Source organism: Symphodus melops (assembly GCF_947650265.1).
Source record: "Symphodus melops genome assembly, chromosome: 7".
NCBI lineage: Eukaryota > Metazoa > Chordata > Actinopteri > Labriformes > Labridae > Symphodus > Symphodus melops.
The window spans coordinates 4,670,276-4,691,360 of NC_136697.1; the positions used below are offsets into that span (position 1 = coordinate 4,670,276).

Below are 21,085 nucleotides of genomic sequence, written 5' to 3' on the forward strand. Positions count from 1 at the left end.
CTCTTTTCAAAAAGACAAAGCAGTATAAAAGACCTTACTGTTTAGCTCTCTTGATGAGTTAAACAGTAAGGTGACATTTAACATTTATTCTAAAGCAGCCATTGACTGTGTAAATCATGTTGCTGTACAGAGCAACACCTTTGGGGGGGAAAAAAATGATGATGGTATTATTTGAAGTAAATCAACTTTGTGGACTCCTCAATGACATAGAAAAAGTCAACAGCAGAGGTGGGTAGCTCGTCTGTAGGTGAGTTTGGTCATGATATGGAGGTCTTAGACTTCACAACCATCCAAATTACCGTAGAGCTCAGCTAGCGTACCGGTAGCTAGCAGCTGCTCATGGTGAACACAGAAGGTACTGCAAAGAGCTGCACAGCTAAACAGAAACTCTAAATGTAACTTTTCTGAAGGCTTTGGAAGTCTTAATGCAGAAAGGTGGTTTAAACCTGTTTACCTCTGGGAGACCCCCCAAAAATGGGGGGGGGGGGGGGGGGAACCAATGAAGTTATTGGGAGACTGCCTAGTAACTGAGAAAGCTGAGGTGGGGCCATTGCTATAACAGGCAGAGATAAAACAAATCTCTAGTTCTTAAAATAGTTAAAGAAAGCCAGAGAGCGTCGGACTCAAGGTCAACAATGAGCCAAAGCGAATACCACTCATAATCACTCGCAGCTGTTTGCCAATCCCTGCTTGAGTCTTTTCCTCTAAAGGGTTAGAACGAGTGTTGTATTCAAGACCACACTAACCAAGACCAAGACATAATCGAGACCAAGGTGCTCCAAGACCGAGACAAGACCAAGAACTGTAGGGATCGAAATCAAATCAAGACCAAGATCAAGGCAGACAAGACCGAGACCATAAATATCAATGAAAAATCATCATCCAGTTATGAGTTATTTGTTCTTTTAGAAAGAGGCATCTCCTTCTAATCACAGTCATAATGTGGTCTTGATTTAAATCTAGAGTCCGCCCAGTCTGAGACAGGACTGAGTAAAAACGCTTTTGATACCGAGTCCTTCAAAAAGTGGTCTCAATACCGACTTCAAGTTTGACAACACTGGATAGAATCAATACTGAAACATGAATTTGAAGCTCCTTTAAAAATTCTTTGAAAATAAAATGACGTGATTTACAAATTCAAAGGAGGGCTATTTTCTCCACCCCTGGACATGAAGTAGTATTTAATCATGCTACAAAGAACCTCCTGATCATACACGTTTTCTTTTATACCCTGAACTTCTAGCTGCTGCTGGAGACGACTGTTATAATGATTTATGACAGGAGGAGGTAGACGAGAGGGAAGTCCCAGACTTGTCCGTGCTCTTCTCTTATTACATTTCATGCCCTTTACTCCCAGAGGTGACGAGCAGGTATCTGTTATCTAATAAATACACATTCACACCTCCGGCTAAAGAGGTGCCCCACATAAAGAACGGTATGTGTCGAGGATTATCAGCATGATTAACAGGACATCTGACCCCACGCTCCAACGAATAAGAAGAGAGACCAAAGATGTAACAGGACACCCTCCACTGTTTGTGCGAAACATAAACAGCATCACTGATGCCTTATCTGGGATTAGGAATCATTCAGAGACGAAGATTTAAGGTTTTATTTAATGCAAAAGCTGTAATGAACACTAAACACTAAATGTGAAGTAGACAAACATGTACATCTCTACAAATGACACATGAAACAAACTCACCACTTCTGATGCACATTAAGCACATTTGTAAATCCTTAGGGTGGCTGTTAATAAAAGCTAAGACAAAAATACTTTTACAGCAAGAATCCAAATGACTGTCTTCCTTTTTAAAAAAATGTTAATAAAATGAGTCAGAGGAGTTTTATGTCAGCCGCCACAAACTGCACACACTCTGATCCTGTCATTGTTATTAACCTCAGACAGTAATGTCACTTCACTTAAAGTCATTCTATACATGTTATTCGTATTACCAGTGATTTTAGTCTGTTGGGGCCCTTGACAAAAATTCACTGGAGGCCCCTCCAAACAGCGTTCGTCAGGATGCTGTCAGATGGGGCCCCCTGAGAGAGGTTTCCTACAGTCATTGCAAAATGTGCTGCTATAGTTTAAAGTTGGTCAGGCCTCAGGGCCCCCTGCTGGCCTGGGGCCCCAAGCAGTTGCCTGCCTTGACTGTTGACAAGCAGCACCTCTGAGTGAATCAGTTCTCGATGAACCTTTAGAAATGATGCGTGATGTCTTTATAAAGCATCATTTCACATTACAACACTTCAGACGTGTTGATATTAGCGGGTAGAAATGCTCATTATAAAGACTGTGACATTTATAAGGCTTATGACCAGAGGAGCTGTTTGTCAACAGGCATGGCAGGCTGCTTGGGGCCCCAGGCCAATAGGGGGCCCCTGGGGGCTCAAAGACTTTAAAGCAAAGCAGTGCGCCTAATTGTGCAAATTTTGCAACGACATTAGGAAACCTCCCTAAAGGGGTCCCATCTGCCAGCACTCCCACCTGTTAGCAAAGTTTTCAACAAAAGTCAACAAAATAAAATCAAGAGGAATAAAAATAATCATGTGGATTACAAGAGGGTCCTTCACGCTGCTCAGTGCTTCGCTCCAGAGATAAAAAAAGAACAAGGAAAAAGTGGAGTCACCCCCAATTTCCTCATTCTCCATTATGCACATTTTATTTTTCAGAGCTTGATTATCAAGTACAATGAATTTTAAAATGTGAACCAAACATGTAAAAAAGATTCTTTAAACCTTTAGTTGTTCTGCTGTACTGAACACTACAACGATATCATGACCTTAAAGTCAACAAGAACAAACTGTTTAAGCACCCTTACAGACTGCTCCCTTTGTTAATGACATAAAGGGGGCGTGGTCTTGACAAAGCCCACAGGCACGGGGCTTTACATTCACCCTTATATGTGGACTTTTATACTGTGAAATGACAGCTTTTTCTTGTGACATAAGCGAAGCATCTTGATGCTGTTTTCTTTCATGAATCGTGTTTTGACCTGTAAGGTCACAGTTATCTTCGCCTGGTCTTTAGCAGCGCTTTGGAATCTCTCACGTCCATTCGGCGCCCTGACGCCGGCTGTCAGTAACGGCACCGGGGAAGTTATCAGAATGGAAATAATCTGAGCACTTGTCAGCAGCTGTTGACCCTTCTTTTTATCTCTTCACCTTTAAAGGAGCTTTGATAACTGGTGCTGGGGACAGACTTTACATTACACTCGCTCTGCAGTGATCATGCAGACGCTGTTAGTTATTACTTATATAGTGCAGCGACAAAGGGAGAGCTTATTATTATTACAGATGGACGGCCCGGGTTCAAATACAACTTTCTGCATCTCATTCCACACTCTCTTTCTGCCTGATTTCTGATTTTATCCGCTGATTTATCCCTAAATTACAGCATAAAAAGCCCCAAAACAAAAACATTTCAGATACTTTGAGCTCTGTTCTGTGAGTGTTTCTCTCCTCTTGTATTGTCGGTCAGTATGGAAATGAGTCTCCTGGGAACAACCCTACTCCACATAAGTTGTACCCTTAAACTTAAAGGCTTGAGGGTCAAGCCTGTCAATCTAAGTGTATTTATGTGAGACGAAGCGCAGTGCCAGGCCGTCGTCTGCCACAGCTGATCTGAGCCTCCGAGGCTGTTCTCCTCAATCACAGCCGGCTTTTCTGCAAGAATTTCACACGGTTATCTTTGTCCTCAAAGACACAATGCCATGTCAACAGCACTGTAACTGGGGGGGGGGGGCAGCTTTCGCTAGCTGCTGTGTGATAATGGGAGAAGGCTTCCACTGTGACCTTGGTGTCACATTGGAGCATGTTGTGCCTGCACAGCCCTCTATTGTGTGCCATGATTACTGCCATCCATTGAATCTCAAGCGCGTCACCTGTGGCCGTCTGTGTAGCCTCGCACTTGTCGTCTGGTTAATCTCACAGACTAGCGTTCTTTATTTAGAGCCACCCACTCTGTATCTGATCGTCGTTCGTGTTACCACAGTCTGTTCAATGATCACTGAATAGAGTACATTACCCATACCTCACTGCGACTCCACTTAAGCTCTCTGGGTATTTGACACCAACTCATGACACAGTCACTGTCTTCTCGTGTTTACATTGCGACGCCAGCCGCTTACATTCATGCTATTACGCCTGTTCTCATCAATCAGTCGAGCAATGTTAATCATCCTTTATTGTTTCATTTGTTTCGCTGCTGTTCAAAGACGCATTAATAGTGTCTACACGACAGCTAACCAACGTGTTATTACAGTGTCATCATTCTGACCGGAGGGTCTCATTTTAAATATTATAGTGCAAACGTATATAAAGGAAAATCACGTGCTGTGGTTATTTTCTGCCAAACTGATGTTGAATGTTGCTTTTTGTAGTTTAATCAGTTTATTTAAATCATGGAGAGTGAAGAGAAAAGATGCTTTTACCAGACTGAGCTAACTAGCTGTTCTCTGTGTGACGATGATGGCAACATTAAAATACAAATCAACCAGTCATGCACACACACACACACACACACACACACACACACACACACACACACACACACACACACACACACACACACACACACACTATGAGAGAGAAGAAAGACAGTCAAATATACAGATATTATAAGCATGTAGGAAAGAAAAAATGATCGTGTGATTGTTGTGTTTGCTGAGTTTGTTCATATTTTCCCTCGTTCAAAGCTCACATCTGCATTAACACGTTTTCATTTTCAACAACATCCATGTCTTTAAATCATGTATGCTTCACCCACTAGTGAGAAGAGTAACTTCTAAAATAACCTGTCTCCAAAGTGATTCAAGTAAATGTGAAATTTTGAGGTTTAGACGTCAAGCATATCACCAGGTTAGCTTCTAATTTAAAGACTTGATTGAATTCAACATTCAAAGACATTTGAACGAGTTTTGGATGAGCATCAGTCTTAGTGAGGATGCTTCTGTTTAGCACATGCATCCTTTCTGTAACAGAAGATGAGTTAAAGCTTGGGATGATGACAAAGGAATTCCTGTCTATTTAAAGCTTGAGTCGCAGTCCCCCGGCTGCTTGAGGATACCTATGATTAATCGTTGCACCGCGTAGACCTCCTAATATGGCCTCGCCAGAAGACCCCATCACTGATAACAGCCTGTCCTGCTGATTTCTATATTGCTCTGTGCCACTCATTAACCCCCTCCCTTTATGTTCCTCTAACCTAACTCAGACACAATAACATTCTTGGACCCTGAAACACTCCTCCATATTTGGTAGAGAGGCTTTGTTTATAAAGAGAACTGATGGTGAAACCACCAGTCGGTCACTATTCTATCTCAAGGTAAGGTACTGGGACAATTTACAGCGTTCATACCAAACATTTACCTGTGTTAGCGTAGACTGCTGATGAGTTTCTATTACTTCCTTCCTCAGGACCGTTACACCTCAGTCTTCTCACAAGGGATTAGAAAGGTAAGAACATCTGGAGATAAACATGAAAGTGATAAAAACATATGAGTGATGTACAGGACATGTTTCTTATTCTGCATCTCCTTTATTTGGAGAAAAAAAAAAAAACAAGTTTGAATTTTGATTAAAATGTGATTCTCTGTAGACAAAGTGAAGGATGGGTGACGCTGCCATGAGAGAGTTTGGGGCAGCAGCTCCGTACCTGAGGAAGTCAGACAGGGAGCGTCTGGAGGCCCAGACGCGAGTCTTCGACATGAAGAAGGAGTGCTTTGTCCCTGACCATGATGAGGAGTACGTGAAGGCTTCCATCACCAGCCGCGACGGGGACAAAGTCACTGCTCAGACTGAGAGAGGAAAGGTCAGTGAGCTGGCAGGAGAGCTGACAAGAGGCCCTCTTTCACCTTTAGTCACACAGCAGGGAAACATAAGACAGACTGACATTCAAATGGAATGATGGACTGAAGATCCTGAGCTTCATCACAGGGTTTTTAAAAAGGGGGGGTCCAACATTTGAGGGAAGATCACTTCATTCGTGACAATAAAATCTCCTATATGTCTTTTAAGTTGTGCTTAATCACCGCAGGTTCAAAATTCTTTGTTTTCATTTTCGATGCCGACTCACAACCTTGTAGCCAATCAGCATGGAGCAGCTGCTGCCCTTGATACTGATGTATCAGAGAGTTGCTGCATCCTCAAAAAAAGAGACACATTGAACGTAGTAAATGAATGAAAAGACAGAAAAAAAACTCAAATGTTTACTGTCACAATTTCTGTTTATTCTTGTGAAGACAGAAATAACAAATGAAAAGACACTGAATGAACAAGTTAAATTAAATAATTTTGCAAGAGAGACTTAACATGGCAACTTTCAGAAAGCCCTCCTTCAACCTCCCTTCAGTGTATTTATATTCAAAAAGTAATCATGTTCTGCTTTATTCATTTCAACTGTATATTTCCTCTTACAGACTGTCACCGTGAAGGAGTGTGACGTTCACCCTCAGAACCCGCCAAAGTTTGATAAAATTGAAGACATGGCGATGTTCACCTTCCTCCACGAGCCCGCTGTGTTGTTTAACCTCAAAGAGCGTTACGCAGCCTGGATGATCTACGTGAGATAACTTTTATACCTTCACCTTTTCTTGTGAATGAGACTCCTCAGCATCTGAAGCAACTGTCCTCCATCCCTCTCTTTACATGGCAGACCTACTCGGGACTCTTCTGTGTCACTATCAACCCCTACAAGTGGCTGCCAGTCTACAACCAAGAGGTGGTCGGTGCCTACAGAGGAAAGAAGAGGAGTGAAGCTCCTCCTCATATCTTCTCCATCTCTGATAATGCCTACCAGTACATGCTTACTGGTAATTTGTCTTCAGTGATATAATCAAAGAGAGATGGGAAAAAGTCACCCTGAACCTGAAATGATACCTTTCTTCTTCTTTTTTTCCCAGACAGAGAAAATCAGTCCATTCTCATCACGTGAGTTATGGTTCTTTTTATTAATACGAATGATATGAAGAAAGTAACATCTGATTGTTAATATGCTTGGGTTATCTCAGTCTTACATGTTGTTACCTTAACCAGTTAAAATGTCAGTGAACTATTAAGTACGTTAATGTCACACTGGACCACGAGATCATGAGGAGTTATTAGAGAAAGAAAATAAATAATTTTTACTCTATTGATCCCGAGGGGGAAATTATGTGTTTACATTACATTGAACATGGAGAGACATCAGAGTGCTCCAGAGCTGATGGGGGGGGGGGGATTCGGTACCTTGCTCAAGGGCATCCCGGCAGTGGTCTGGCACCTCTCAAAGTTCTCTTGAACTTTTTGTTGAATAATTACAAAGGCCTTATTGTTGCACATTTGTAAATTTTGTAACAATCTAAATTGAGGTTACAATATGCACCATTAACTAGTTGCTTATTAGCATGATAGTCTCCTATTGGCTTTGTTTGGGGCCTTTTTTTCCTTTACTGGACAGGACAGATGAAGGTGGACAGGAAATGTTGGGAGGAAAGAGTAGTGGCCAACATGAGGTCAGAGGTCAGAGCCAATGGCTGCTGTGACGAGGACTAAAACCCTTAAACCCTCCCAATCACTGCTTATTGATGTTAAGTTAGGAAGTTGTTGTACATAAATTATGATATTAATTTTGCTTAGTTTGGCCCTTATTAGGTAGTTGTTCCACAACAATAGTTTTTCTTCTTTAATAACTTTCATCTTTGTATCTCAGAGTATGTTCCTGTTTTTAAAGCGAAGTTTGTTCAAAACACTTAATAAAGGCTAATAACTAGCCCGTATGCTACTAATGAGTATGCTAATATACAACTAGTTAACGGTAAATATTCTGGCCTGAAATTCTGTCTTCAGTGGAGAATCCGGTGCTGGGAAAACTGTCAATACCAAGAGAGTTATCCAGTACTTTGCCAGCATTGCAGCTGCAGGAGGGAAGAAGGACGCAAGCGCCGAGAAGAAGGTTAAGAGCTGCCAAAAAAAATCCATCTTGTGACACAAGATATATTTTTCTTTAAGGTTTTCTATTAAACGAAAGGATGTTTTCTCTGTTTTTAGGGAACCCTGGAGGATCAAATCATCCAGGCTAATCCTGCTCTGGAGGCCTTTGGTAATGCTAAAACCATCAGGAACGACAACTCTTCCAGATTTGTGAGTTTCTGTCTGTGCGAATGAAGCCTTTTGCTTTTGACTTTATCTTGAATTTGGTGTTGTTTCTTTTTGCTTTAAATTTTAGGGCAAATTCATCAGAATCCACTTTGCAGCCAGCGGAAAACTGGCCTCAGCTGATATCGAAACATGTAATCTAACCTTTCTTACACTTTTATCATGTCTGTTCATTTTTTCAAAGCGAAGGCCTTCCCATCTAATTGGTATAAATGTCTTTAATAGATCTGCTGGAAAAGTCCCGTGTCACCTTCCAGCTCAAGGCGGAGAGAGATTATCACATCTTCTACCAGATTCTTTCTCAGAAGAAACCCGAGCTGCTTGGTAAATAAAAAACACAAAATCTCTGGACCATTTTCAACTTGTACTTATATCCCCAACAGGACTTTTCTAATATGACTGTTTTGCTTTTCAGAGATGTTGCTCATCACCAACAACCCCTTTGACTACGCCTTCATCTCCCAAGGAGAGACAACCGTAGCCTCCATCAATGATGCTGACGAGCTGATGGCCACTGATGTGAGTAGAGACGTATCATGATGTGGTTTATTGGAACAGGAACTCAGTAATAGTAAAGGTAGCACGTCGAGCAAGTCGACTGAGATAACAGTTGAGTTGATGTTGAGTTGATGCTGATGACATCAACATGCCATCAGCGTCTGTTTAAGAGGAAAAGTCAAGAGTTACCTGAACTACATTTTTTTCTAAACACTTACTCAGATCACAGTCGTGTCCTAAAAAAGGGATTTGTTGCCAAACTAAAAAAACTGTTGATGCAGAACCTGAATTTTAAACTAATCCATATCAAAGTCCACCATATAAATATACTGGGTTGAATCATTTTCGGTGTTTCTTTCAATCATTGAAGCCTGTGTGAAATGAACCATGCAGTGATTGTGATTGTGTGAGGGGAAATGATTCTTTAATGGGTCTGTGGATAAGCAGAGTTGGTTAGGGGGGGTCTTTCGTTGGTGCAAGACACTTAACCCCAAGTTTCTCCTGCTGTCAATGTGTGTTTGTGGAGGATTAATTAATACTGATGGACTCTATGTAAGTAAAGTAGTTGTGACCTGCGGCTTAAAAGCACTTTGAGCAGTCAGACGATGAGAACAATGCTTTGGCTTTCACAACCATTGACAGCCTGGGAGTTTGGGTTGAACCTTGGTGGTTTAGAGTTAGACTGCTTGCACTACGCCTCTTCTGTCACTCTATTAAACACCCAGGTTGAACAAAAAGAGACCATTATATTTAAAATATGATAAACCTGTTTTCATTCAGGATGCCTTCGACGTGCTGGGCTTCACTCAAGAAGAGAAGAACGGTATTTACAAGATGACTGGTGCTATCATGCACCACGGCAACTTGAAGTTCAAGAACAAGCAGCGAGAGGAGCAGGCCGAGGCTGACGGCACTGAAGGTGAAGAAACTCAATGAAACCCTGAAGCATGTTCAGCACGGACAGTTCAGGATCTAATGCATCCGTTTTGTTATTCTTCATATGAGAAAATGTGAATGTTTGAATGTATTTTCCAGTTGCGGACAAAGTCGCGTACCTGATGGGCCTGAACTCTGCTGACCTCATCAAAGGTCTCTGTCACCCGAGGGTCAAAGTAGGAAATGAGTGGGTCACCAAGGGACAAAATGTCCAGCAGGTGAGAATGAAACTTCAGATTTAAATGTATTGTAATGTAATGTGTACACTATATGAATGAAGCAACACTGAGGGAAACACAAGGGCCATGAACTTAAGCTTTGAGACTTTCTTTAGGTGTACTACGCTATCGGAGCACTGGCTAAGTCAGTGTACGAGAAGATGTTTCTCTGGATGGTGGTGAGGATCAACCAATCCCTGGACACCAAGCAGCCACGCCAGTACTTCATTGGTGTACTGGATATCGCTGGATTTGAGATCTTTGATGTGAGCGGCACATTTGATTCATTTTATCCAACCCATCATTTTGACTTTAATTCATGTAAGACATCACTTTGTTGTTTTTACCTTAAATTACAGTTCAACACCTTCGAGCAGCTGTGCATCAACTTCACCAATGAAAAACTGCAACAGTTTTTCAACCACCACATGTTTGTGCTGGAGCAGGAAGAGTACAAGAAAGAGGGCATTGAATGGACTTTCATTGATTTTGGTATGGACCTGCAGGCCTGTATCGACCTCATTGAAAAGGTGAGTTATGAATCAGGATTACATTATAGAAGTCAACTTTCCATTTTGGAACAGTGCAATGAGAACTGTCTTTAAACTGTTGTTTCTTTACAGCCCATGGGTATCATGTCCATCCTTGAAGAGGAGTGCATGTTCCCCAAAGCCTCAGATGCAACCTTTAAAGCTAAGCTCTATGACAACCATCTGGGGAAGTCCAACAACTTCCAGAAGCCCAGAATTGTCAAAGGGAAAGCAGAGGCCCATTTTGCCCTGATGCATTACGCTGGAACTGTTGATTACAACATCAACAACTGGCTGGTGAAGAACAAAGATCCGCTCAATGAGACTGTTGTTGGACTCTACCAGAAGTCAAATCTAAAGCTACTCTCTATCCTCTTTGCAAATTATGCTGGATCTGAATCAGGTAAGAATGAACTGTGTGTATTGTATTAATCTCCCCAGTTAATCTTCTATCAAAATGAAAGCTGCAGGGTGTTGATGCAATATAATGAGTTGTACACCGGATTATTAGGTGACGGTGGAAAAGGCGGTAAAGGAGGAGGAAGCAAGAAAAAGGGTTCATCCTTCCAAACGGTGTCTGCCTTGCACAGGGTAAGTTATAGCATCACATTGACTACTAAGAGATATGAGTCACAAATACCACCTTAACTGGCTGTTTAACACAAAGTAAACTTACCTCCACAGGAGAACCTGAACAAGCTGATGACCAACCTGCGGTCCACTCACCCTCACTTTGTGCGCTGCATCATCCCCAATGAGACCAAGACTCCTGGGGCCATGGAGAACCCTCTGGTGATGCACCAGCTGCGCTGTAACGGTGTGCTGGAGGGCATCAGGATCTGCAGGAAGGGCTTCCCAAACAGGATCCTCTATGGAGATTTCAAACAGAGGTAGAACCTCGTTTCTTTAGAAACATTATTTTTTAAAGACTAATTGGTAAAATGGGATTCAGCTTGTATGTTCTGGTCTCCTGACTTTTCAAAGTGTGTTAAACAGCACATTGGTGTCCAGTGTCTTGCCCCGAATACTCTTAGACATATGACTGCAGGAGCCAAAGGGCCTTATGGTTGAGAGACGACTGACTATACCACTGAACCACTGAGCAACAGTCCCATGAAAATATTCTCCACAACATTTATTTTTAATTACAGATATCGCATCCTGAATCCTGCTGCCATCCCTGAGGGTCAGTTCATTGACAGCAAAAAGGGAGCAGAGAAACTCCTTGGCTCACTGGATATTGACCACAACCAATACAAGTTTGGACACACAAAGGTAATTTATTGTTTTCCATTTTTTAATGTTAGTAATGTAAAGTACTGAAGGGAAACAGTGATGAGGGCAAAATGTTTATACAAGGTTAAAAACATTTACCTGAACAGAACTAATTCTGATAACAAGTAACAACATACTGAAGGAGCTTCACTTAAAAGTAAACCAGTAACACCAGTTCACCTGAATAATATTGGAAATATTCATGTAGCTTCCATCTGCCATCATAAACTGGTTATAATTAACCCATCAAGCCTGTCGCTGAAAAACTAAAATATATATATATATCGTGATGCTTTGAAGACACAATGTAAAACGTGTTTGTACGGTGTTACTCGCTCTTCAAGGTGTTCTTCAAGGCTGGTCTTCTTGGGCAACTTGAGGAGATGAGAGATGACCGTTTGTCACTCATCATCACTGGAATCCAGTCCCGGTCACGAGGTCTCCTGGCCCGAGTGGAGTTCCAGAAGATTGTGGAAAGGAGGTACGAGCGATCAGGAATTATAATAAACCAGTAAATGAAATTAAGTGAAGTGAGGGTAATATGTTGTGTTGATCTTTAACAGGGATGCACTTCTCGTGATCCAGTGGAACATCCGTGCCTTCATGGGAGTCAAGAATTGGCCCTGGATGAAGCTTTATTTCAAGATCAAACCTCTGTTGAGGTCTGCTGAAGCAGAGAAAGAGATGGCCAACATGAAGGAAGAATTCCTGAAGCTGAAAGAGGCTTATGCAAAATCTGAAGCCCGCAGGAAGGAACTAGAGGAGAAAATGGTCTCTCTTCTCCAAGAGAAGAATGACCTGCAGCTCCAAGTTCAGGCTGTAAGTGTGGAGATAACACAAAATCAAAATCAAACCTAAATGTAAGGAAATTGCAACTAAACATGTTCAATTTAATGTATGACCATTTCAATTTAGGAGCAAGATAATCTTGCAGATGCTGAAGAAAGATGTGAGGGGCTGATCAAAAATAAAATCCAGACGGAAGCAAAAGCCAAAGAGCTGACAGAGAGGCTGGAGGATGAGGAGGAGATGAATGCTGAACTTACAGCGAAGAAGAGGAAGCTGGAGGATGAGTGTTCAGAGTTAAAGAAGGACATTGATGACTTAGAGTTAACTCTGGCCAAAGTGGAGAAGGAGAAGCACGCCACTGAGAACAAGGTATGACTCTTATTCAGATTTCTATAAAAGACACGAATGAGTAGCATGACAGAAACACGATTTATTTCTCAATGTAATATCACAGGTGAAGAACCTGGTGGAGGAGATGGCAGCTCTGGATGAAATCATTGCTAAGCTGACCAAAGAAAAGAAAGCGTTACAGGAAGCTCATCAGCAAACACTGGATGACCTGCAGAGTGAAGAAGACAAAGTCAACACTCTGACCAAGGCCAAGGCCAAGCTGGAGCAGCAAGTGGATGATGTAAGAACTTTACTTGTCATTGTTTGGATCATATTCAGGTCTGTTTACCGGGGCTTCCTCCCTTCTTCCCTAATGAAGTGTATACATTGAATTTCCATCATGTTGATGTCCAGCTTGAAGGTTCATTGGAACAAGAGAAGAAGATTAGGATGGACCTTGAGAGAGCCAAGAGGAAGTTGGAGGGAGACTTAAAATTAACCCAAGAGAGCCTAATGGACCTGGAGAATGACAAGCAACAACTGGAGGAGCATATGAAGAAGTAAACACATTATCACACTGTTTCTGAAGCACGTCTGTATCTTAACAGGTACATGTGTTGTTGTATGTGTTGTTCTCATTCTGTTTTTTTTTTCCAAAATAGGAAAGATTTTGAACTGAGTCAGCTCAACGGAAGAATCGAAGATGAGCAGGCGATAACCATTCAGCTTCAAAAGAAACTGAAGGAGCTCCAGGTAATGGATGACAAACGGTACAGTAATGACTCAAAGCTGGTTTTATCCAGAAGGTAGTAGATCTAAAACTTTGTTTGTACAGGCTCGCATTGAGGAGCTGGAGGAAGAGCTGGAGGCCGAGCGAGCCGCTCGAGCTAAGGTGGAGAAGCAAAGAGCAGACCTGGCCAGAGAGCTGGAGGAGATCAGTGAGAGGCTGGAGGAGGCTGGTGGAGCAACATCTGCCCAGATCGAGATGAACAAGAAGAGGGAGGCAGAGTTCCTGAAGCTCCGCAGAGACCTTGAAGAGGCCACTCTGCAGCACGAAGCAACTGCTGCCACTCTCAGGAAGAAACAGGCAGACAGTGTGGCTGACCTGGGAGAGCAGATTGACAACCTGCAGAGAGTCAAACAGAAACTGGAGAAGGAGAAGAGTGAGCTCAGGCTGGAGCTGGATGATGTGGTCTCCAATATGGAACATATTGTCAAGTCGAAGGTAGGCTAAACACAAAAAAGAGTTTTTGTTAATTGTCATATTGTAGAGATGTCCATATCTGTGGTATAAAGTGTACTTAAAATACATATTTTCAATGTAGACAAATCTAGAGAAGACATGCAGGACTGTGGAAGATCAGATGAGTGAATACAAAACCAAATATGAGGAGGCTCAACGCTGCATCAATGACTTCAACATGCAAAAAGCAAAACTTCAAACAGAGAATGGTACTTTTTTTTTCTATGATTCCAATGTACATTTGTTTGCACACACTTCACATGTTTAAAAAGTTACAGTTGAAATGGTGTATGAAAAAGACAACGTCTTGGTGGCTGAGGTCTTTTGGATGGTGAAAAATTCAATATTTTGAAAACACCAGGTGAGCTGTCACGGCAGCTGGAGGACAAGGATTCTCTTGTGTCTCAACTGACGAGAGGAAAGATGTCCTACACTCAACAGATTGAAGACCTCAAGAGACAACTTGAAGAGGAGACCAAGGTAACATAAAGATCCAGAGCCAGGGCAGGGACCTGCACAGTTATTATTATTAAAGATTCATATTTCAGTGTCATCAAGTCATAAACCTTTGTTTGATAGGCCAAGAGTGCCCTGGCTCATGCAGTGCAGTCTTCTCGTCATGACTGTGACCTGCTCAGAGAGCAGTATGAAGAAGAGCAGGAGGCCAAGGCTGAACTCCAGCGCGGCATGTCCAAGGCCAACTCTGAGGTGGCTCAGTGGAGGACTAAGTACGAAACTGATGCCATCCAGAGGACCGAGGAACTGGAGGAAGCAAAGTAAGTCCCCTTGAGAATTTTTTTTTTAAAATGTGATATTTTAATCCTCAGGAGATGTTTAACTTCGTCTAGCAGATCAGCTTTTTGTTTGTGTTATGTTCTGATTAAAATGTAAGACGAACAAAAAGTTTGTCTGTTGCGCGACAGAGCAGCCAGACTTTGTAGTTGAATTGATTAAAATGTTTTAAACAAACTCAACTGCAGGATCATTAAAATAGTTTGAATTAATGATTTTAAAGGAAGAAGCTGGCAGCACGTCTGCAGGATGCCGAGGAGGCTGTGGAAGCAGTGAATGCTAAATGTTCCTCTCTGGAGAAGACCAAACACAGACTGCAGAATGAGATTGAAGATCTCATGGTGGATGTGGAGAGGTCGAATGCTGCCGCTGCTGCTCTGGACAAGAAGCAAAGAAACTTTGACAAGGTGAAGTACTGCTAAGTATTCATGGAAGGTATATTCATCAGGGACCAAAAGCTTTAAGGTTTAAACCATTTGGACCAAAAGGAAAATGAATAATCATGGATTTCTTTCAGCTTTCAGTCTGTTATTTTCAGTCAAGCCAGCTCAAGATCGTTACACATTCACTCGCAGTTAGAAGATTATTTTGGGCAATCTCAGCGAAGACACGATGGGTCAAAAAAACATTTTTTAAAAAGGTCTACTTTGGTACGCATCAGATTTTTGGGGCTGATACTGAGATCTATATTAGATAAAGAAGAATCTGATCAATTACAGCAGATATCTTTCTTTGATCTGTGAAGTCTCATAAATATAGATAAACATGTATTGTGTTGATCACTCAAATGCAGTTATCACATGTTTATGGAAAAGCTATATAATGATTAGAACTTGTAATATCAGCATATATCTGCAATAAAACCAGCCGATACCGGCACTCACTTCAATCTTCACAGATTTATCAGTGGGCTCTGGTACTAAACCAGCTGTACTACCGACAAATTATGTATACTGGGATTATTGGGGAAAGTGAAACACATTCCTGCAGAATTCAAAAGACGCAAGTTAATGTTTGAACGATGTTTGAACAAACTCATTAAAGTGCCTTTAAGAGGGGTCAGTAAAGTCATCAAATGTCAAATAGACACGTTCAAAACAACAAATGTGGTTGATGCAACAGGAACATTTAAAGGTTTGGGTGTGATTTTTTTTTAAACAATGGTCGAGACCTCATCTGACACTGAAATACTCACAGTTTGCTTTTCCTTCTGCTAGGTCCTGTCTGAGTGGAAGCAGAAGTATGAGGAGTCTCAGTGCGAGCTGGAGAGCTCTCAGAAGGAGGCCAGGGCTCTGAGCACTGAGCTCTTCAAACTGAAGAACTCCTACGAGGAGTCTCTGGATCATCTGGAGACCATGAAGAGGGAGAATAAAAACTTACAGGGTAAGATCAACCACAAGGTTTTCTGTTGAAAAACCATGCAGTGCAGAAAGACAATATAATACTCTAAGAATTAAATTGTGAGATTATCATAATGTTTGATTTTCCACAGAGGAGATCTCTGACCTCACTGAGCAACTTGGTGAGGGAGGAAAAACCATCCATGAGTTGGAGAAGGTCCGTAAGCAGCTCGAGCAAGAGAAGAGTGAGATTCAGTCGGCTCTTGAGGAAGCTGAGGTACAGGACGCGTTTGATAATAAGTCACTGTGCAGTAAAGCTGCTCAAATGTTTAACTCTGTACCCTCCCTCCACCAGGCCTCCCTGGAGCATGAAGAGGGTAAAATTCTACGAGCTCAGCTTGAGTTCAACCAAATCAAAGCGGATATCGAACGCAAGCTGGCCGAGAAAGATGAAGAGATGGAGCAGTGCAAGAGGAACCTGCAGAGGACCATCGACACTCTGCAGAGCTCTCTTGAAGCTGAGTGTCGCAGCAGGAACGAGGCCCTCCGTTTGAAGAAGAAGATGGAGGGAGACCTCAATGAGATGGAGATCCAGCTTAGCCAGGCCAACAGGCAGGCGGCTGAGGCCCAGAAACAACTGAAGGCTGTTCATGCACATCTGAAGGTAAAAACTGAAAACGGTCTTTCTTTTTGTTGGCTTCGTTGCTATGGTTTCTCTGTAACTGGAGACATTGAACATTTTCCAGGATGCCCAGCTCCAGCTGGATGAGTCTCAACGAGCCAACGATGATCTTAAAGAGAACATTGCTATCGTTGAGAGGCGCAACAACCTGCTTCAGGCTGAAGTGGAGGAACTGAGGTCTGCTCTGGAGCAAACTGAGAGAGGACGCAAACTTGCTGAACAAGAGCTGCTGGATGTTAGTGAGAGAGTGCAGCTACTGCACTCACAGGTGAGAGCTGACTTCACCACTTCTGATGAAAAAGACAGAGCAGAATAGACTGGTTTAGTGATTACAAATTTTCAGCCAACCCGAAAAAATGGCGCTGGTGGTTCCTACAGGATTTTTGCATTGGATTTTGGATCATTGCAGAAAATAATCTCTGTGTCAAACACAGCTGTTTTGTTCAGATGGATAATCTTTACAGATGAACACCATTTATATGAAGTTTGAAGAGTTAATGCAGCCCAGAGAAGTAAAAGGCTAACGTTATGCTACAAGCTAACTGGACCACGGTCGGTTTATTATAACGTCACAACCGTTATGCTTCATCGATCTAATCAACGTGTTTGACAAGCTAGCTAAACGTTAGCTTAAATCGCGGATTTAACAAGCTATCTAAACGTTTATTGACTTAATATTTGCAAGAACACTAAAAACATGAAGAGAGGCTGTAAGGAGGATTAGTGAGAGAGTTCCCGACGTGATGACGTTTAATGTCTGCGACAACCACTGTAGTCTCAGTTAGCTACTCATTAGCAACCGCTGTTTAAAGTTCACGTAAAAACTTTAAAATACACAAGTGGGGTCTTAGCTAACGTAATTTATCTCAACATTGCAACATCTCTTCATCTTGTGTTAACCACAGACCTTATTTCAGGCATCTAACCACAATCCCATTCAAAATCCAAATTGACTTTTAGAGTTAGGACATGGCGCTATAATGCTAACTCACTTCCTGATTTTAGGACTCAAAACTAAAATTATTCAAAAAGAATAACCTTTAAAAATAAACAACATATTATATTCTCTAATCATACACCTCTGAACTTTATAGAACACCGGCCTGATAAACCAGAAGAAGAAACTTGAGATTGATGCCTCCCAGCTTCAAACTGAAGTGGAGGAAGCAGTGCAGGAGTGCAGGAACGCTGAGGAAAAGGCCAAGAAGGCCATTACTGATGCTGCCATGATGGCGGAGGAGCTGAAGAAAGAACAGGATACCAGCGCCCACCTGGAGCGTATGAAGAAGAACATGGAGCAAACCATCAAAGACCTGCAGCACCGTCTGGATGAAGCTGAGCAGATCGCCTTGAAGGGAGGGAAGAAGCAGCTGCAGAAGCTCGAGGCCAGGGTGAGAAAAACTTGAAGTTCGTTTGCATTACAAAAAAACTTTTCATATGAAGCTTCAGAATCTCACAGTTTACGTCAAAAGATGAAACACATAGCCTTCATACAGTGCTTGCCCTTTTAACTCGTCACAACACTCATCGTTGACTGGTGTTTGAACTCCAGTTCAGTCTCCTCATAATTCAAAGGATCATCGTCTCGTCTTTTGTTTTCTGACACTCAGATTATTTCTAAGTGTGCCACTTACTGTCAGCTGGTTGTTCACTGTGGGTTTATTCAACTTTGAGACTGACCCAGGGAGTTCAGACCTTTAGCATATGACATTGTTGTATGTGAAAGTGTAAAGGTTAATCCAGCCGTGAATTTCTAAAGGAGGATGTTGATTGTTTAACAGGTGAGGGAGCTGGAGAATGAGGTGGAGTTGGAGCAGAAGAAGAGCAGTGAGGCAGTGAAGGGCATCCGCAAATATGAGCGACGCATCAAGGAGCTCACATATCAGGTAAGTTTTTTTTTTAAATTAGTAACAAAGAGCAATATTAAAGTCACGTTTGTTAAAGCTATATTAAAGGCTTTTTTACTTGTTGTTTTTCTTATAAATTCTTCTCATAAAACCTTTTCCAAACATCGGGAATATCTCACCTGAGTGTCGTCACTGTAGGATGCTTGAACGACCTTGTCTAAAGATTTTATTTTTAACCCTGTTTTTAAAGAAGCTGAAACATTGGGGTACAATTATTATCATTATTATTTTAATTGTGAATTGCAATAACCCCATACTAAACAGATAGAGGAGAAAAAGTTCTTTGAGAAATAGGTTAAACAGCTCAGCTTATTATATTACTTTTGACTTCAGTCACTTCAGTTTTGAAAATTGAAACACTCGCTGTGGCTCATTGGTAGATCCGTCATCTCTCAACAGGAAGGTTGGGGGTTCGATCCCCAGCTCCTCCAGCCACATGTCCGATGCTGCTTCATCAGCGATGTATAAAAGTAACAATGGAAAGCCTGCTGATAGTTATTAAAGTCTTTCAGCAGTGATTTAGCATTTCTTTCATTTTGCTTCAGTTACAATATGCTGGTGAGTTGATTCATCGTTTCATTCATTTGCAGACTGACGAAGACCGCAAGAACACGGCACGTCTGCAGGACCTGGTGGACAAACTGCAGCTGAAGGTCAAAGCCTACAAGAGAGCTGCTGAGGAGGCTGTAAGTGTGGAAACAAGTCTTTGTTTCAGACTACATTACATTTTATTCACTTTACAAATAATCTCTAGAGGCTTATGATGACTTGTGAAAGCTGTCATGTGAATAGTAACGAGACCAGCACACATCATCTCAAACTTAACCGCTTACTGTGTTGAATGTTCACCGGGAAATTTTTCTCACTCAATGCTGAGAGTTCTTTTAGACCAACAAACCAAACGTCTAATTCTTTACTTCCCAAATGGCTGTGGATAAATCTGCAATGTGATGCCACTTCAACACCACAGAGTCAATCTTAACAATCTGATGCTCTGGTCCTCCCTGTAGGAGGAGCAGGCCAACACTCATCTCGGCAAGTTCCGTAAACTGCAGCACGAGCTGGATGAGGCCGAAGAGCGAGCTGACATCGCCGAATCTCAGGTCAACAAGCTGCGGGCCAAGAGCCGTGACGTGGGGTCAAAGGTCAGGAGCTCCTCTTGTGACACTTCACATACTGTCCCATCATTTCAGTGTCATCAATTTCAGGTCGTGGCTTATGAGGGGTAGGATTCATTTCACACATGTTAAAGCAATAAATAAATCAGACTAGGATTTTAAAGATCAATTTTATTTTAGGTTTTTATTTTTGGATTGGATGATTTGTGTTAGTGGGTTTTAAAAGGTTAGACAGACTGTGTGCCTTTATTCATGAGTTCAGAGGACTGACAGAGGATGGAGTGAGACAGTGTTTTTAAACATGAAAGAAACGAGACTAAACACAGTCAGGGAGGGGCCGGTCTGTGTCGGGAGGGTAGATCAGCATCTTCACCTCGGCGGCACCAAGGTCCATTTTTTTCCTGCGTGAATAAAAAAAACATGTAAATCCTGCGGGGATTCTGAGTAGATAATACAATTTTAATCAGCCACATTTGTCTCACCTAAATACTGTATCTGGTTCTGAATGAAGACTTTAAAGCTGTGATTACTTTCAAATAAATATAGAGGCGATCCAGCAGCTCCAACCTCAGAGAGAAGTCTAAGAAGTGAGATGCTAAAAGCATGCTGAATCATTCTGAGGCTTCAGAGCGCTGATAGCTTAGCAGTAATCTGAAGAGGCTATAATCCTCGTCACAGCGACCTCAGCCCTTTGCTGCATGTTCATCAACACCTCTCTCTCCTGTCTCTCTTCAGCTGTCCTACCCAGTGAAGGCAAACATCTGAGTCCTTGTTCATTTAATAACCATCTCTATAAACAGTATCTAAAATATCAGAATTATTCATCAGGCTTAGAGTTGTACTTCTTGCCTTCCCTCATACATACATAACTTGACCCTTAATTTATTCAGTATGACACACTTGATATGTTTAGTTTCTCTGTAATGTGTTACTGAGGTGATTTCTTGTGTAACACTCACATGGAGTTTGTTATTCCTCTGTGACTAATCTGTCTCTCTGTGTCATCTCTCTTGTCACAGAAAGGACTGGACGAGGAGTGAAACCGCCTCAGACCTCTGAAACTCCTGAGCTGTAGTCCCCTTAGTCTTCAGAGGAACTCTGTAGAATAAAGCACAGTGCATTCAAAAACATTGAGTCGAGTCTTCTTTGATTTCAATCAGGCAGAACTTTTTAAACAGACAGACAGACAGACAGACAGACAGACAGACAGATATATTTCAGTAACCTCTGTCACTGTTCGAGGAAACCTCAAACCTGCAGTCAGTAAAACAACTTTAAATTTGCTTTT

General features: G+C 41.9%; 1 protein-coding gene and 1 long non-coding RNA gene across 2 annotated transcripts in view; one reads left to right on the forward strand and one right to left on the reverse strand.

Annotated features, from left to right (window-relative positions):
* The first annotated feature begins 4,645 nt into the window (after window positions 1-4,645).
* Window positions 4,646-20,925, forward strand: LOC306826154 (myosin-7-like). Its single transcript, XM_079347289.1, has 39 exons — window positions 4,646-5,329; window positions 5,422-5,460; window positions 5,603-5,815; window positions 6,423-6,566; window positions 6,659-6,815; window positions 6,906-6,933; window positions 7,831-7,936; window positions 8,032-8,124; window positions 8,210-8,273; window positions 8,365-8,463; window positions 8,555-8,658; window positions 9,418-9,556; window positions 9,673-9,791; window positions 9,908-10,057; window positions 10,151-10,321; window positions 10,415-10,724; window positions 10,833-10,912; window positions 11,006-11,211; window positions 11,473-11,596; window positions 11,941-12,077; window positions 12,160-12,415; window positions 12,512-12,754; window positions 12,840-13,016; window positions 13,130-13,275; window positions 13,378-13,468; window positions 13,551-13,940; window positions 14,041-14,167; window positions 14,320-14,438; window positions 14,538-14,734; window positions 14,974-15,157; window positions 15,968-16,133; window positions 16,243-16,367; window positions 16,446-16,754; window positions 16,837-17,040; window positions 17,867-18,163; window positions 18,554-18,658; window positions 19,270-19,365; window positions 19,690-19,824; window positions 20,817-20,925. Exons 3-39 carry the CDS (start codon window positions 5,615-5,617, stop codon window positions 20,835-20,837), a joined length of 5,820 nt encoding a protein of 1,939 aa, XP_079203415.1. The 5' UTR covers window positions 4,646-5,329; window positions 5,422-5,460; window positions 5,603-5,614; the 3' UTR covers window positions 20,838-20,925.
* LOC306826156 overlaps window positions 19,964-21,085 on the reverse strand; it is a 36,753-nt gene continuing 35,631 nt past the window's right edge. Inside the window, exons 8-9 of the long non-coding RNA XR_013779376.1 lie at window positions 20,757-20,895; window positions 19,964-20,198 (exon numbers count right to left, since the gene is read on the reverse strand). This is a non-coding gene — a long non-coding RNA (uncharacterized lncRNA). The remainder of the gene's footprint in view (window positions 20,199-20,756; window positions 20,896-21,085) is intronic.

Excerpts from the sequence above, each read along its gene's own strand:
- LOC306826154 (XM_079347289.1), top strand. The coding sequence starts at position 5,615 with ATGGGTGACGCTGCCATGAGAGAGTTTGGGGCAGCAGCTCCGTACCTG. Across the intron at positions 9,557-9,672 it reads CGAGGCTGACGGCACTGAAG|TTGCGGACAAAGTCGCGTAC; the intron begins GTGAAGAAACTC and ends TGTATTTTCCAG. Across the intron at positions 12,755-12,839 it reads AGCACGCCACTGAGAACAAG|GTGAAGAACCTGGTGGAGGA; the intron begins GTATGACTCTTA and ends GTAATATCACAG.